The following is a 15,110-nucleotide window of genomic DNA, read 5'->3' on the forward strand; positions in this document are numbered from 1 at the left end:
TCCCCCCATCCCCCCACCCCCTGCTCCGTTGTCTGCTCTTTGTGTATCCACTGTGTGTTCTTCTATGTCTGTTGTATTCTCATTAGGCGGCTCCGGGAACCCATCCTGGGACCTTCCACAGTGGGAGAGAGAAAATCATTCTCTTGCTCCACCTCAGCTCCCTAGTTTGTTGCATCTCATATTGTCTGTGTCTTTTTGTTGTTGTTGCGTCATCTACCTGTCTCAGCTCTCCATGTGGGCAGTTCCACTCCTAGGAGGTCTGATCTCCTGCACAGGGTTGCACTCCTTGAACAGGGGTCACTCCTTGCACGGGGGCACCCCTGTGTGGGATGACATTCCTTGCCCATGGCAGCACTCCATGTGGGCCAGCTCATCACATGGGCCAGAAGGCCCTGGGTATCAAACCCTGAACCCCCTACATGGTAGACAGAAGCTCTACCCATTAAGCCAGATCTGCTTCCCTCATTTCCTTTCTTAATATGTAAGAGTGAGCCTAAACAAAAAATTCTACTTTTTAGAAGATTACTAAAATTATTACTACTTTTTCCTTAAAGTAGTAATAATAATGAATATCATGTTGTGGCTTTAAAAGCTATCTGGATGATTACATTATTCATTTTTTAATGCACAATATAATGGAACTAATTAAGCTATCACTCAGTAAAATGTATCTAGGAGCCTTCAGGTATTCATCTTCTCAGAGTACACATACACACATTTCATCCAGTAAGAAAAATCCTGACTCTGTAAAACTTTGCTTTTCTCAATATACAAAATCATTTACAACATGACAAAAGAGGTTATCAACTCACCATTTATTGCTTGGCCTCAGATTAATTTACCAGCTTCATCCAAGGCAAGAATTCCAATTATTAATCAAGTTAGATTGAACTCCTACTCCCCACTGCCTATTATGAAAGAACATGTCCAATTGAGTTTAGGCTAAGGAGTTATGTTTCATTGTTACCATAGTACTTTTAGGTCCATCTAATTGAGAACCACAATAGAAAGCCTTATTATTTGATGTAATCATACCAGTTATTACCACTACAATTATGACATCACTAAACACCTGAGGGCAATGCATTAACTAGAAGAGGTAGACTTAAAGTGGGAAGCAATGAACAAATGATATTTCTCCAGTTCAAGTAAGTATTTTCTCTAACATCTTAGTTTTAGCCCACTTAAAAACTATTAAATGACTGATCAAGTAACGTAAAATTCAGTATCACTAGGTATTAATAAGTAGTCAAAATATCATTCTGTCATACTAGACTTCAAACTCTAAGGGAAAAACATCCATCCTTCGCTCAATTTTGAAACTAGTCTATAGTTTGAACAAAAGGGTAATCTTAAATGCACTGAACCAAACACATAAAAGACACATATACCATTTGCTCTATTTTAAATTAGCTTTTAAAAATCACTTGCCAATAGTAAAAAAGGGCTTATAATTAATTGATCTTTGCATGGAAATACAGAAAAACAACATTGACTTTATTTTCATATATAACATTTACTCTGTAAAGCTGAGAAAATGTGGATAAAGCCAAAACAAAATTAAATCCTAAAGCAAAGGCCAAAAGTTCAGAATTTTCCAAAGCACGCTTCTTAATATTCTCATTTGTTCTTTTACTGTTATTTCCTTAAAAAGAAAGTTTCCTCTGATTTTGTAGAAAGCTGGTTCTAAATTGCCCTTGGTTTTTCCCTTTGTATAAACAAACTAACTTTAAGACACCTAGAGAATTAGCCCCATATATTAAGATAAACTCATTTAATAAGTTATTTACTTACTATGCCTATCTTCACACAGGCCCTCAGACCAAAAAGACTGCTGATAAATTCAAATCAGAAGACTAATTCCCCTTTGTTTTCAGACAATCCGTAATCGTTAGAATTAGCCAAAAGATATACTGGACAATATTTCAAGCATAAAAATTTTCTCCAAATTCTCAGAAAGGAAAAGAAAATCCCCTCATCAATCAGTTCAGAGGTCATTATCTTGACCTTCACCATCTGCTCATTTGCTAAAGAAACCACACTCGAGATTTTCAACAAAGGTATAACTTTAAAAAACGAATTATAAACTATCTTAAACATGTACCTTTGCTCACAAAGAGATTTAGAAATATAATAATTACATCACTAATACTGTAAAAAAAGAAATCCACTCTCAGCAGATGGCTGAGAAAATTTTTTATTGAAAAGACATGTCCTGATTTATCAGTGTCAAAGTTGAAATAAAATATATGCTCTTGGAAAGATATACTGTCTAAATTCCTTAAAGTGCTAATATTTATAAAGTATCTTCTTGCACTATATTCTATGTCATAGCAAAGGACTAGAGACCCCTCTAAATTCCACTCTGATGTTTTCTTCACAGAAAACAATAGAAAAATGGATACAATGCTTCAGCCATATACCTCCATACAAGCCACTATTACAAATAAATTTTAAAAGGTTAGGTTACAAAAGACATTACAGATGGTTTTTGATATGTACAGATAATTGAAACCACTCCTTCAAAGCCCTAGAGATAAAGAAATGTCTTCTCATTCACTGAAGTTAGATTGCTGGGTCTGTGAAGACTCAAGCAAACATCACAAACCTCTGAACTGTTGTCTCCTCTTCTTAGGATAAATAGTATACATTAAAAAAAAAATAATTTCCTACTTATATTTTTTTTACTAAACTCACCTACATTAAAGTCTATTTTTTCTAAAAGTGCTGCAGGACTAAATTTATGAGAATCATTTCAAATCCAACCCTGGAATTTTAAAATTTACTTCTCTTAAAAAACACAGCACAAATTTCTAAACTACCATAAAATTGCACATTTGAAATTTTCTTAGTAATCGGGTTTGTGCCTGAAGTTTTTTAAATAGCAGAGAATATTACCAGCAAAAATCCATTTCCTAATGCTGCTTCTGCTTTTGTTTTGTTTTGTTTTGGTAAATAATGGCTTTGAAAAAACAAAAATGTCTCTAAGTTACACCAGTCCAGTCACTTTATGGAGTAAGATTACATAACAGGGGTCCCAGAACCACCTAAAATTGCAGGAAAACTTTTGTGTATGTACATTAAAGGTATTTTTTCCTTAATAAAAGGTCCATATAACTTTCAGCTTCTGGAAGGGGGACAAATCTCACATAAAGCTAAAATATCTGGAATGACCATCATCGTTAATTTATTACAGGAACCCAAGCCTGATTTTTTAATCCCATTAAAATTGGGGGAAGATTTATTAGGAATTGATGGTTCCTACACAACTTCTGGGCGATGCAAGCATGAAATGGCTGGCCTATACAAACAGACCCCCAACACAAGAAGCGCAACAAACCCCTAATTTTTCTTGAAGGGGCTAGGGAGATGCAAATAGATTAACGTTCCCATTGCTCAAAGGTCAACGGCTCTTGCAGAACCCCCTACCACCAGTGGCTGGGTGATAGCGACCCGGTTTCTACGAGGGACTAGAGTCCCCTCGGGGGTCACTGAGAGCGACATCACCAGCAGCCTCCTCCCGCCCCAAAATGCGCCCTCCAGTAATGACTGCGGTGCCAGGGCCGCCCGTGGGGGACCGAGGCACATCCGACAGAGTCCGGCGCCCCGCAGAGGTGCAGCGGGCGCCGAGCCACCGCCCCTCTGAGGTGCGCCCCGAGCCGCCGCCGGCGCCGCCGCAACACGGTCGCAGCGCCCTTTCCGCCCGCGTCTCCGCCAGCCGCAGGCAAGCCCCGTCACCGAGGTGGGTCACAAACCCACAGGCGAGGGAGAGGAGGAAAGACAACAAAGCCTAACCCGAGGAGGCCCGGGCCGGCTGGAGCCGGGGCTGCGGCCCGAGGCGGAGCAGCCCGACGCGGAGGTGCGGCGCGGACAGGGCCGGGGCCGCCGCGCGCCAGATGTCAGCCCGCGGGCCCCGGCGGCGGCAGCCGAGAGAAGCCGTGAGGAAATGAGAGCCGAGGGCGCGCGGCGGGGTAGGGGAGGCGGCCCAGGCGAAGCCAGGCTGGAGCAGGGAAGGGACCCCCGCCCAGCCGGGGGAACTGTCCCGCTGCTTACCCGCCGAGAAGCTGCGGGCTCCGCCGGGGCTGTCCTGGCCGCCGGCCTCCAGGGCCAGGAAGCGCCCCCACACCGCGGACGAGAGGGCCGGGGGCGCCCGACTCCCCACGTCCATCCTCCCCCGCCTTCTCCTCCGGCTTCTTGCGCGGCGGAAACTTGTACGGAGCCTGGGCCGCGGCGGCACCAGGGACGGCGGGCGGGCGGCTTAACGGTTGTTCAGCGACGGGCGGCGAGCGCAGGGGCCTGATTCGCCGCGGCGGCGGGGGCGACTGCCATGGCCGCGGCGGCGGGGCTGAGGCCGGGCCGGGGAAGTGGCGACTCCGCGGTGGCTACGGCTCGATTGGCGGCTCGATCCCCGGCCGAGCCCGGGCTCAAAGGCTCCAGCCAAGTTGCAGCTGCGTCTTCTCTCCGCCCCCTCCGTCCCCGGAGCCGGAGCCCGAGCCGGCGCCCGGCGGGGGCGGGGCCTGGCGGGGGCGGGGCTTCGGGCGCTTACATAAGGCGTGCGCCGGGCGGGGCGGGAACTGGGGACCTGGCGCCGGTGGGCGCTGTTGCTGTGTTTGGCGGTGCTAGCGGCCGATAGGCGGGTTGGGCCCACTAATCTAAACCCTTCTTCCTCATCCTGGAGCCCCGTGTGATGAGAAAGGGGCGGTAGCTGGGCCCGGGAAGCTCTCTTGCTTTCCCCAACTCCCCAGGGTAATCCCTCCTGCCCTCCTGGGCACCCTTGTCCCCACATCTCAGCTGCAGGAAATAAAGACGATGACCGGGGAGCGCCTCCAGCCTCACCAAGGACTGGGATTGGGATTAAGATCGTCATTATCCATTCCCCTAATATCGTTTATAAGCCCGGGCGGGGGTCGGGGTGGGGGGTAGAACACAGGTCATTTTCCTCAAAACTTAATAATGGCGGCGGGGGTGAGGAGAACCGGTACCAAAATATGATATGCGGGAAAAAGTAGAGAAGGCGAAAGGGCCCGTTTATAATCAGAACCAGGAGGGTTTAGGGAATTGTCCTACTTTAATCTAGTAGCCCAGCAACCACAAAGGAGTCAAAATGGGACCAAAGTATGTAATGGGACTGTTTTCCTCCTCACCCCCTGCACTTTACAAGTCTTGCCTTGGCCTGGTCAGTTCCACACCCTCCACCACCCTTCACCTCAAGAGCAGGAGTAGACATCCTGATGAAGAACAAAAGGGTGCAGCATCCCTAAATTGTCAATCTTCTCAATGGCATTTAGATACAAAATAGTTCATTTAATATTAGTCCAGCACCTCGGTAGCTGGCAGGCTCTGCGCTAAACAAATAGATCAAAGGTAAAGTAAAAAGCAAATCCCTGTCTTCGCAGGGCTTTGAGACGGAGGGGGGGGGGGGTTCTTTTGCCTGCTTTGAAGTTTGCTAACAAAAGGCCTCTTTGGTCTTTTTTCTTAAAGGCACTGAAATTGGGAAATACTGTTTAAAACTTTGACAGGTTGAGTTATATGTAGGGTATATTTTCCCCTCTGCTGGGCTCCCAGAACATTCACTATATAATTTATCACTTACCACATCTGTGTCGTAATTTATCTGATTGCGGGTTTACATTTAATCTCTCTCCCGTAGAGTTCCAATTATTTCTCCAAATCATGAGATGTTGGCCAAGAGTCAAGTGTTTCTGATAATAAAAAGTGACAAACAGCAAAGAATGTAATTGGTTCCCTTTTCTGATTTAAATGTGCACAAGCTGCCTTTAAATGACACTTGGGGAGCCGATGTAGCTCAAGTGGTTGAGTCCCTGGCTCCCATGTAAAGAGGTCCTGGGTTCCATCCAGGTACCTCCTAAAAATTTTTTAAAAATTAAAATTAAAATGACACTTGAATAGAATAGGTTGATGAAAACTAAAAGTAAATTCCAAAAAGAGAATTATGAGACACTATAACATGATATCAAATTATACTTTTTTCATGATTTTATCACCATAGTTTCACATTAGGAAATGTGTGAAGTGTTACAGACATATCTTGGTCTTTTCTGAGTTTGAAATATACTTATTTCCAAACTGCCAATTTCCACTCAATTCTAAATATCAGTTAAACAAAATCATTTCCTCGGGTTTTCTACATGTTTTTATCAGCCCGAAGGGCATGCCACTACACACCAAAAAAAGACATGTGAAGCAGAGGCTAAATAGAATATCTCAATACTTATTACAGAATAAAAGCAAATAGTAAATAAATGTTGCTATTTTGGAAGTTGGTACTATAAAATGTTTGTGTTCCTACTAAATTAAACTTGGGAGGATAGAGAGCTAATGCAATTAAAATAACTGAAATACTAAGAATATTACATAAATATATGAAATAGTTCATCACCATTGATTCTTTTAATCACATGAATTCCAAGTACATATTGAATTGTGATTTCCCTCACATCCATGGGACACCCAAGTATCCATGGTTCTCAGAATGATTAAAATTTATCATAGCACACAATTGAGAGCCATTCTACCTAACCACCAGTAAACCGAATGTTGTAAATTGGCATATTTTTGTTTTGTTGTGATAATATGTATAAGTCACAAGGAGAATCTAACAAGCAAAGACGTTTCTTGTTTATCTTTAGTATCTTATTCTATTGAGCAGAGATAATACAAGTAATGAAAATAGTGTCTCATGTGGGAAAGTGGATTTGGCTCAACCAACAGAGCATCCCCCTACCACATGGGAGGTCCAGGGTTCAAACCCAGGGCCTTCTGACCCATGTGGTGAGCTGGCCCATGCACAGTGCTGATGTGCACAGAGTGCTGTGCGACACAGGGGAGTCTCCCATGTAGGTGAGCCCCACGCGCAAGGAGTGCACCCCATAAGGAGAGCTGCCCCATGCGAAAAAAATGCAGCCTGTCCAGAAGAGGCGCCACACACGGAGAGCTGATGCAGCAAGATGAAGCAACAAAAAGAGATTCCCTGTGCCACTGACAAGAATACAAGCAGACACAGAAGAACTCACAGTGAATGGACACAAAGAGCAGGCAATGGGGGCGGGGGAAGGGGAGAGAAATTTATAAAAAAAGAAAGAGTGTCTAGTGTATGTTTATGTATGATTATGGCTACTCAAGTGAAATTTAGAAAATGTCTTGGGAGGGGATTTTTTAAGACTAAAAACTAGAATGTAGATAAAAGAGGAAAATAACACTTAAAACACTATATTTAGTACCAAACTATATTAAACTCAATTTGAAATGTGACATTTGTAAATCTTAAATTCTTTGGTTATAAATCTCTGAAATAAGTTAAGTATCATACATGTATTTTTCATGCATAAATTTATTAGATCAGGCAGAAAAACAACCACAAATCTGAAAAGAGGGATATAAAAATGGATAAAGTGATATTTTAAAGCTAAAGAAAATCCTGTGCATAATATAGGGAAATGTTGAGAGAACAATTTGTTTTACAAAAATACAAACTATAAAATGAACATAAATAAGTACATAAATTGAGCCAATTGATAGCAATTGAAACAGTTCCTAAAGAACAATTGCCACTAGATAGAAACAGGTTTATTAATAAATTCTAAAAAAAATTCCAAGGACCAGATAATTCCCATGATATACAACCTCTTCTAGAGCACAAAAATGACAATTTACCCAATTTGTTATGGGTTGTAATCCCCAAAAAATAATTTATAATAATGAAAAAAAAAACCAAAGCAATCTTATTTTTGAAAATAGATTTGAAAATCTTTATTGGATTCCTTGTAGGTACAATTCAACTATACAAAGATGATTAGAAGACAAATAGGTTCCTGACTTGCCTGTACCTCAGTTTGCTCATGTATAATTTAGGAATTATAATAGTACTTACCTCGTGGGATTGTTATAGGGTTTAAATGAGTTAATATTTGTAAAGTATTTGGAAGAGTACATGTGTACATTCTGTATTCTTAATATAATCAGTCGAGAAAAGGAACTCTGCTATATACCTCACCAAGAAGAAATTGCCTCAGTATAGGCCAGATATAGTTATAGATGATGATTTATAAACATGTATCAGAATGGAGTAAAGTACTGATTGATAGCTTATCAATTAATCCAAGGATTATGGTAAAATAATGCACCCTTGATAAATATTTATCAAATTATTTGGGGCCAAATTCATAGAAACCTTCTTTCTAGCTTCTATTCCCTGAACTCCCCATTTGGATGAATGCTTAGCCACTGGGTTTATTGTCCTGCCCAGTGCCACCAAAATAGAGGAAAGAAGACTAGGGAGAGGTAGCAGGATGGTGAGGTCAGTGCAACAGGGCAAGGACACCTCATCTCATGTCCTTGGTTACTGATTCCCGCCTGTACCTTTGGCTCCCGAGTTGGGTTGCAAAAGTCACTGACAAAATAAGTAAGAAATGAAACCACTACATCATGGAGCAGCCCTTTGATTAGAAGAATAAAGAAGGCAGATAGACGAGCAGGTGTTTTGCAATGTAGACACTTAGAAAGGAAAGGGGAGCAAAGAATTTAAGGATACTGACTGAAGAATGGATGAAGTGATGGGGAACTGGATCTAGCCTATCTAGAGAAGGCAATAAAATCAAGAGAGGGCTAAAATGCTGAGAGAAGGTGGAGGGAATAAGATTGAAAGTTTTACATTAAATCATAGACCAAATATAATGAAAAGAAAGGAGTGAAAGTTTGAAAGATAAGTTAGAGTCAAAAAGTAGAATGTTAGAGTTTAAGATTCAAGAAAAAAAGCCTTGCTATTCAGCTGCAAGGAGTGCAGTTCTCTGACAACCTCCAGCTATTAGCACCTTCAGAATCTGCTTCAGCTTTTGAGAGGATGCCATGATTTTCCTGGGTATCTCCAGCCAATGACTCAGCACAGCAGGCATAGTGGGGCATGGCCATTTCCGTCCAATGCAGAATCCTTCTAATAGTTGGTCTTTGCTCTGGAGCTCTCTGTTGGGTTGACTAAGACCTCGTCCTGCATATTGGTCTGAGCCTTTCCTTTCTAGTCTGCTTCCTTCCCCTTCTATCTTTCCCACGCTTATTACCCTCCAATAAACCTCTGGTGCTCCTAATTCCATTTTAGCATCTGCTTCCCTATAGACCCCAACTGATACCATCTGTGAAACACAAAATATAAAGGAGTTAGGTTTTTGTATGTTTGTTTAAACATCTTAAATATTTCTTTTAAACAGTAAAATGGAGGTACTACAGAACATGGTGAAAATGTTTTTTGAGAGAGGGTGGTAAACCAAGAATAGATACTAAGAAGGGGGAAAATAGCAACATGGGACTGAAGCTGTGCAAGAGGATACAAAAATCAGTGCCTTACACTTAGAACAGTGGCAGAGGAAGGCAGGATTGAAAGGAACATCAGGTATATGCAGACTCAAAACACCTCTTGGGCATAAGCTCCTCAGTAACTCCTGACCAGGTTGGTCCCGGCAGCGTCTCCTCCAATTGGAAAAGTTTGCCACTATTCAAAGTACTTTTAGGAGCAAATTACAAACTTTTGAAGTGTACTGAACTCATTGAGGAGGCCAACAGGATTATAATTACTTATTTAACTGTAATCACTTGCTTACAACTTCACTACTCAAATAATTTTAAAATATTAAGACAGTTTTCATAATAGCTACTTCACCTCTAGGTAGTAGCCAATGGTCAAAGAGAATTCAATTCACTATACTCTTATTGTTAACTTTGGTAAATTTCCTTTCCAAAGAATTTTCAGCGTATAGCTTAAACGAAGGAGCATAGGGTTCTCTGGAGGGATTTAAATAACTGTTAACATCATTAAGACAATCTCTAGAGCGATCTGGAATAATTTAAGGAATGGGCCCCTTTGCTAAAATTGCAACAGAGGCCTAGAATTTTAACAGGTATAGTATATTCAGAAAACCAAACACAAGTCTAGGAAAAATTTTCAAGTATATGAAGGAACTAATTTCTTACTTTTTTCTGATTGTAAATGTAATACATATTAAAAACAGAAAGGGGAAAGTATAGAAAACATTCATCTAGTTAATATTTATTGAAGTTCTGAGTAAGAAAACTAAAATAGGGACAGGTGTATGAAAGATTGGTTTACTTTTTACAATAACCCCTTATAGTATTTGAATTTTCTGGTTGTAAATACATATATTATCTAAGGTGATATTTGTTTGTTTGTTTGTTTGTTTGTTTAAACCCAAATCATAAATTATGACTCAAAAAAGAGGGCTCTGCATTTTAAAGAAAAGATAAACTTTTAAAAGTTCACTTGGAAATGTTTCAGTTATTAATACATTGTAATTATTAAAAATATATCTGAAATATGAAAGTGGGAAAAAGCATTGTATCTAAATTTGTATCTTTAATAAATATGTGAATTATATATGTGTACAAGTAAATTCATAAATATTATAAGTTGATATTTAACTATTTTACTTTAATCTCAAACTTTAAGTTGTCCCACATTCTAAAAAATGTGTTTTTTTAATGTGTTTTGGAAAGAAATAGGGGTACCTTATATACCAACATATCTAGACTAAATTAATTAAAATTAATTAAAATTGCTGTGTTTTTTCTCTACATTAAACCATAAACAAAGTGATTCTTAAATTTTGCTGCTATTTGGTAATTTTTTATTTGGGGAATCCATTTTTAATGTACAACCTAAAACTGAATTCAGAAAAATAACATCTTACAGACTTTTGAACAATCCAGTAAGACTTAAAAGTTTTTAAAAACCTATGAGAATAAGCAATCTATACTTTAATGATAGTACTTGAGACTTGTTTTTTTAAAATCTGCTATGTATTTTGAATCACCAATTATTGAACTGCAAAACAAAAACATGAAAATGGCATCTGAATATATAATACATTATCATAAGTGACCACAGAGAATGTGAAATGAACTAAATATGAATGAAGCATCTATAATTAAATTCAGACTCCTCATACATATATTATGAATACCAAAATACAAGAAATTTCAAAAGCTATTGTTTATAAGATTCAAAATAAATTTAAATACTCTTTCCCTAATTGAAACATTATGCAATTTATATTTATCTTTATATTAATTAATTAATTGGGTATTTTTCCCCCCCACTACAGGTAATCTCCTAATGAAGTTATGGAGCAAACTTTACCCTTAGTAAAATTGGCCAATTGCCTAAGCTATTTATAGAGTGATAACTGAAGGATAACAATTTTCACCTGAGACAAGAAGAAAGTGTTAGAAACTGGCACTTATTTTCATAATCTTAAAAAGGTAAATGAATTTCAGCAAGAGGAAGTTATAGTGGCTCTAATGGAAGTTTGGGGTCATTCGATCAACATTAGGGGAGAATGGAATGAAATGACAATATGGACAGACTTGGCAGCAGTAGTTGCCTAAATGCTGCTGCCTTCTTTGCTCAACCTTGAAGGTCAGTCTGGTTGTCTGGTTCTGGCTCAAGCCCAAGGTCTAAATTTCAGATCATGTAGGCTTAGGAGAGCAGTGCAGAATGGAACAACTAATCCCACCCTGGCTTGCCCTAAAATGGCCCTTCAATTTCTTTGCCTCCTGAACCTGTTGCAATCTTTACTGCCTGAAACTGTTTCTAGAAAAGCAGAGAGCATAGAAGAGTTGTTGTTGTTGTTGTCAGGAGTTTTTGTCTTTCCATATACCAATTCTTAGAGCAGATTACCTACAGTTTTTCAGAGGAAATGAGCTGCAGGTAGTAGATGAGAGTGTGAAACTCCGCGTTTCTGAGACAGAGGTAGTTTTCACCCCTAAAGTACCTACCTGCTGCATGTGAAGCCCGCACCAGGGAGTGTCTTTTCTGTTATCCTTTATCCAGGGGGTTATGATGAATTTCCTTAAGATGTTTTAGTGTGTGTGGGCATCCTCCTGCTAATACAATCTCTGATAAGAGGAAACTTTACAGGCTGTGAGGTGGCTGTCTGCTGAGGTGACTGCGAGCTCCCTGGAGAAAGCTGTCAGTTGAAGGAGACCTCAAGTGAGAGCCACAGTGGAGCTCAGATGCCTTGATCCCTTTTCAGATACTGGCAAAAGGCCAACCCAAGAGGATAGCTAGAGTGAGTAGCTGGGTGCAGTTGGCAGGTTGCCAGGTAAGGGACAGCAATGTCCTTTCTAAAAAGTGATGATTTTTATAGACTCCTAGTAACCCCATATTGTCACTTACCTGTATTTCTAGAGAAAAAAAGAACCAGATTACTCTCCTACTGGAATAAAACCAAAACTGGATTTAGGCTTGTGGGATCTATAGCAGTCTTTTCAAAATATTTCAGTATTTATTTTCAGCATGTTCATGTGTCCATCACTCATGCTGTTTCTAAATCGTGAGATACTCTTTGCTGCTGCACTTGCCATGGATGGTCTCTTATTCTAGCCCACCGGGGGCTTTGTAATGTAGTTTGCAATGGCCTCATTAACTCCCACCTCTCTGGGGTTCTCTGAACCTGGTTTTCTTAAGTATAAAGAAAGTGGTTACCAGAGGTTGGGAGGGAAGGGACGGAATAACATGTGGAATATAGAGCATTTTTTGGGCATTGGAATTAAGTGTAAACCAAAATGTAAACTATAGACCTTTGTTGGTAGCAATGTTTAAATATTTATTCATCGATTGTAACAAATGTACTACACTATTGTAAGATGTTATTAATAAGGGAAGATGTGGGACGGGGAGAGGGTATATGGGAATTGCTTATATTTTCAGTGTAACTTCTCTGTAATCTAAAACCTCTTTAAAAATATAGTTTATTAAATATAATAAAATGTCATCTTAAAGTTGTCTTCTAGTTTACGATTTGTTAACAAAACTATCCATGAGTCCTATTAATGCATGCAAGAATAGATTACAATACCTGTATCCAGGGTACCTTTTATTGGTAAACTGTAAAAAAATAAGGTATCATGAAATATGATTTATACATGTAATATATTTTGATAAGAATTATTATTGCCTTTCATTTGAAATTAAATTTTTGTGAATCATGAAATTTTAATCCTACTCCAGTTATCTACTAATAAATATCCAGGATCATTATGGAGTTATTTTAGTTAAAATGTTTAGGATTAATACACCAATGGACTGAAATTTGGAGGCAGAAATTGCTTAAGAACTTTGTCTTATTACAAAAAATTAATATCAAGCCTAAATCTCTGACAACTTAAGTTATATTATTATAATTACTTATTATTGGCAACATTATTTGTTCAGCTTAAGCTTTTATTTGGTTTTATTAGAAGTAATAAACATTTTATATAGAACTTTCAGAAAAAAATAGGTAAGGAAATCATTTACAGAGAAACTGGGATCTATCTATGACTGTGTTAAAGAACAGAAGTAAAGTACCTCACAGGCCAACAATATGGGGTCATATAACAACTTCTTAAGTTTCAGAGGGAGGGGTTGCAGCCTAGAAGGGCAAAGTGTGAGGTTCTGGCACCAGGCACCAGGGATTGGCTTTAGTTCTGCGCCCTGCTGGTTATGGACCACAAGCTGCTCAACCTCTCGGGCTCAAGTTCTTCATTTATCAAATGGGATCCTTGCAGCCCTACCTCATAAAGTCTGTGTAAGGAGTAAATATTATCATATCTGGTAAAGTGTATCACAAGTTTTAGGAATATCTTAAGAAGGACAAGGGACAAATAATTCACAATGGAAACTAGAGTAATAATAAAAAATATTATTGTGTGCCTAGCACTGTGCCAAATTTTTGCATGCACTTTCCCATTTAATCTTCAAAACAAATTGATTAGGAATAGAGTAGGAACTATTATTATCTCCATTTTATAGATGACCAAATTGAGACACAGAGAGGTCCAAGGAGACATAGTTAGCAAGTGGTAGAGCAGAGATTTAAAGCTAGTTCTATTTGGCTCTAGAATCTGGGTGCTTTAACATTAGCTATGTTATGGAAAAAGTTTAACTTCATTAGTATCAAAGATTCAATGTTTAAAATATTTGGAAATGAGAATTCAAAGGAATGATAAACGTCAAATTCCAGTTATATCTATAGAGGAAGGGTGAGAGGGGAGTGGATTGCGAAGGGGGTATGCAAAGACTTCAACTGTATATGTAGTATTTTTCTTCTTAAAAAAACTAATGAGGGAAGCTGATGTGACTCAAGCAATTGGGCTCCCATCTATCAAAGAGGAGGTCAAGGGTTCAATACCCAAGGCCTCCTGGTGAAGGCAAGCTGGTCTGTGTTGCAAGTTGGCCCACGTGGAGCGCTGGCCTTCACAGAGAGCTAGAGCAGCAAGATAACACTACAAAAAGAGACACAGAGGAGAGACAATAAAAGACACAGCAGATCAGGGAGCTGAGGTGGTGAGACAGAATGATTACCTCTCTCCCACTCCAGAAGGTCCCAGGATCGGTTCTCGGAGCTGTCTAATGAGAATATAAGCAGAAACGGAAGAATAAGCAAATGAACACAGAAAACAGGCAATGGGCCAGGGGTGGGGTGGGAGATAAGTAAATAAATAAATCTTTAAAAAGAAAACTAATGAAAATATGAACATCAGGTAAGATCTGATAAATCAAAGCCATGTATTATATATTTTTTTCTCCATACTTTTCAGTATGCTTGAAATTCATGGTAAAAATTAGAGAACTAATGTCCTCCTATTTTGTTATATGAAGTTTAAATCATTAAGAAAATAATTTGGAAAAATGACCTTCTCACACTTCTTGTGATATAAATGATACAAATCTTTTGGAAACCAACTTGGCATTATGTATCTAAAACCATAAAAATAATCATACTCTTTGGTTCAGTAATTTTTCTTTTGGGATGCTATTCTAATGGAGAAAAATCAAATCATACATCCATATACACACAGAAACACACTGAAAAAAACTATATTCATCAAAGATGTCAACTTCAGTGTTATTTATAGTAGTGGAATATAACTAAAATTTCAACAATAAAAAAGTTGATATGCAGCCTTTAAAGATAATTTTTATGAAGACTATATAGCAATTTGAGTAATGCATGTATCATATTCATTGAAAAAAGTTAGAATGTGAAATTGAATATCCACTAGAATTAAATCAATGAAAAAATGAGTATAGAAAAATTTTT

The 15,110-nt window shown here is 39.1% G+C and overlaps 1 protein-coding gene across 3 annotated transcripts in view; it reads right to left on the reverse strand.

The window, feature by feature from the left end:
* The window catches only part of CEP85L (centrosomal protein 85 like), a 219,340-nt gene that overhangs the window by 162,265 nt on the left and 41,965 nt on the right, over positions 1–15,110 (reverse strand). For 2 of the 3 annotated variants that reach the window (XM_058307329.2, XM_058307335.2), the window contains exon 1: positions 4,054–4,525. In XM_058307329.2, the coding sequence (XP_058163312.1) occupies positions 4,054–4,168 (115 nt within the window). In that variant the 5' untranslated portion in view covers positions 4,169–4,525. Of the gene's footprint in view, positions 1–4,053; positions 4,526–5,593; positions 5,703–15,110 lie in introns of those variants that run through there. The other variant, XM_058307330.2, reaches the window with a different exon arrangement.

The sequence above is a fragment of the Dasypus novemcinctus genome, chromosome 11, assembly GCF_030445035.2.
Source record: "Dasypus novemcinctus isolate mDasNov1 chromosome 11, mDasNov1.1.hap2, whole genome shotgun sequence".
Classification (NCBI taxonomy): domain Eukaryota; kingdom Metazoa; phylum Chordata; class Mammalia; order Cingulata; family Dasypodidae; genus Dasypus; species Dasypus novemcinctus.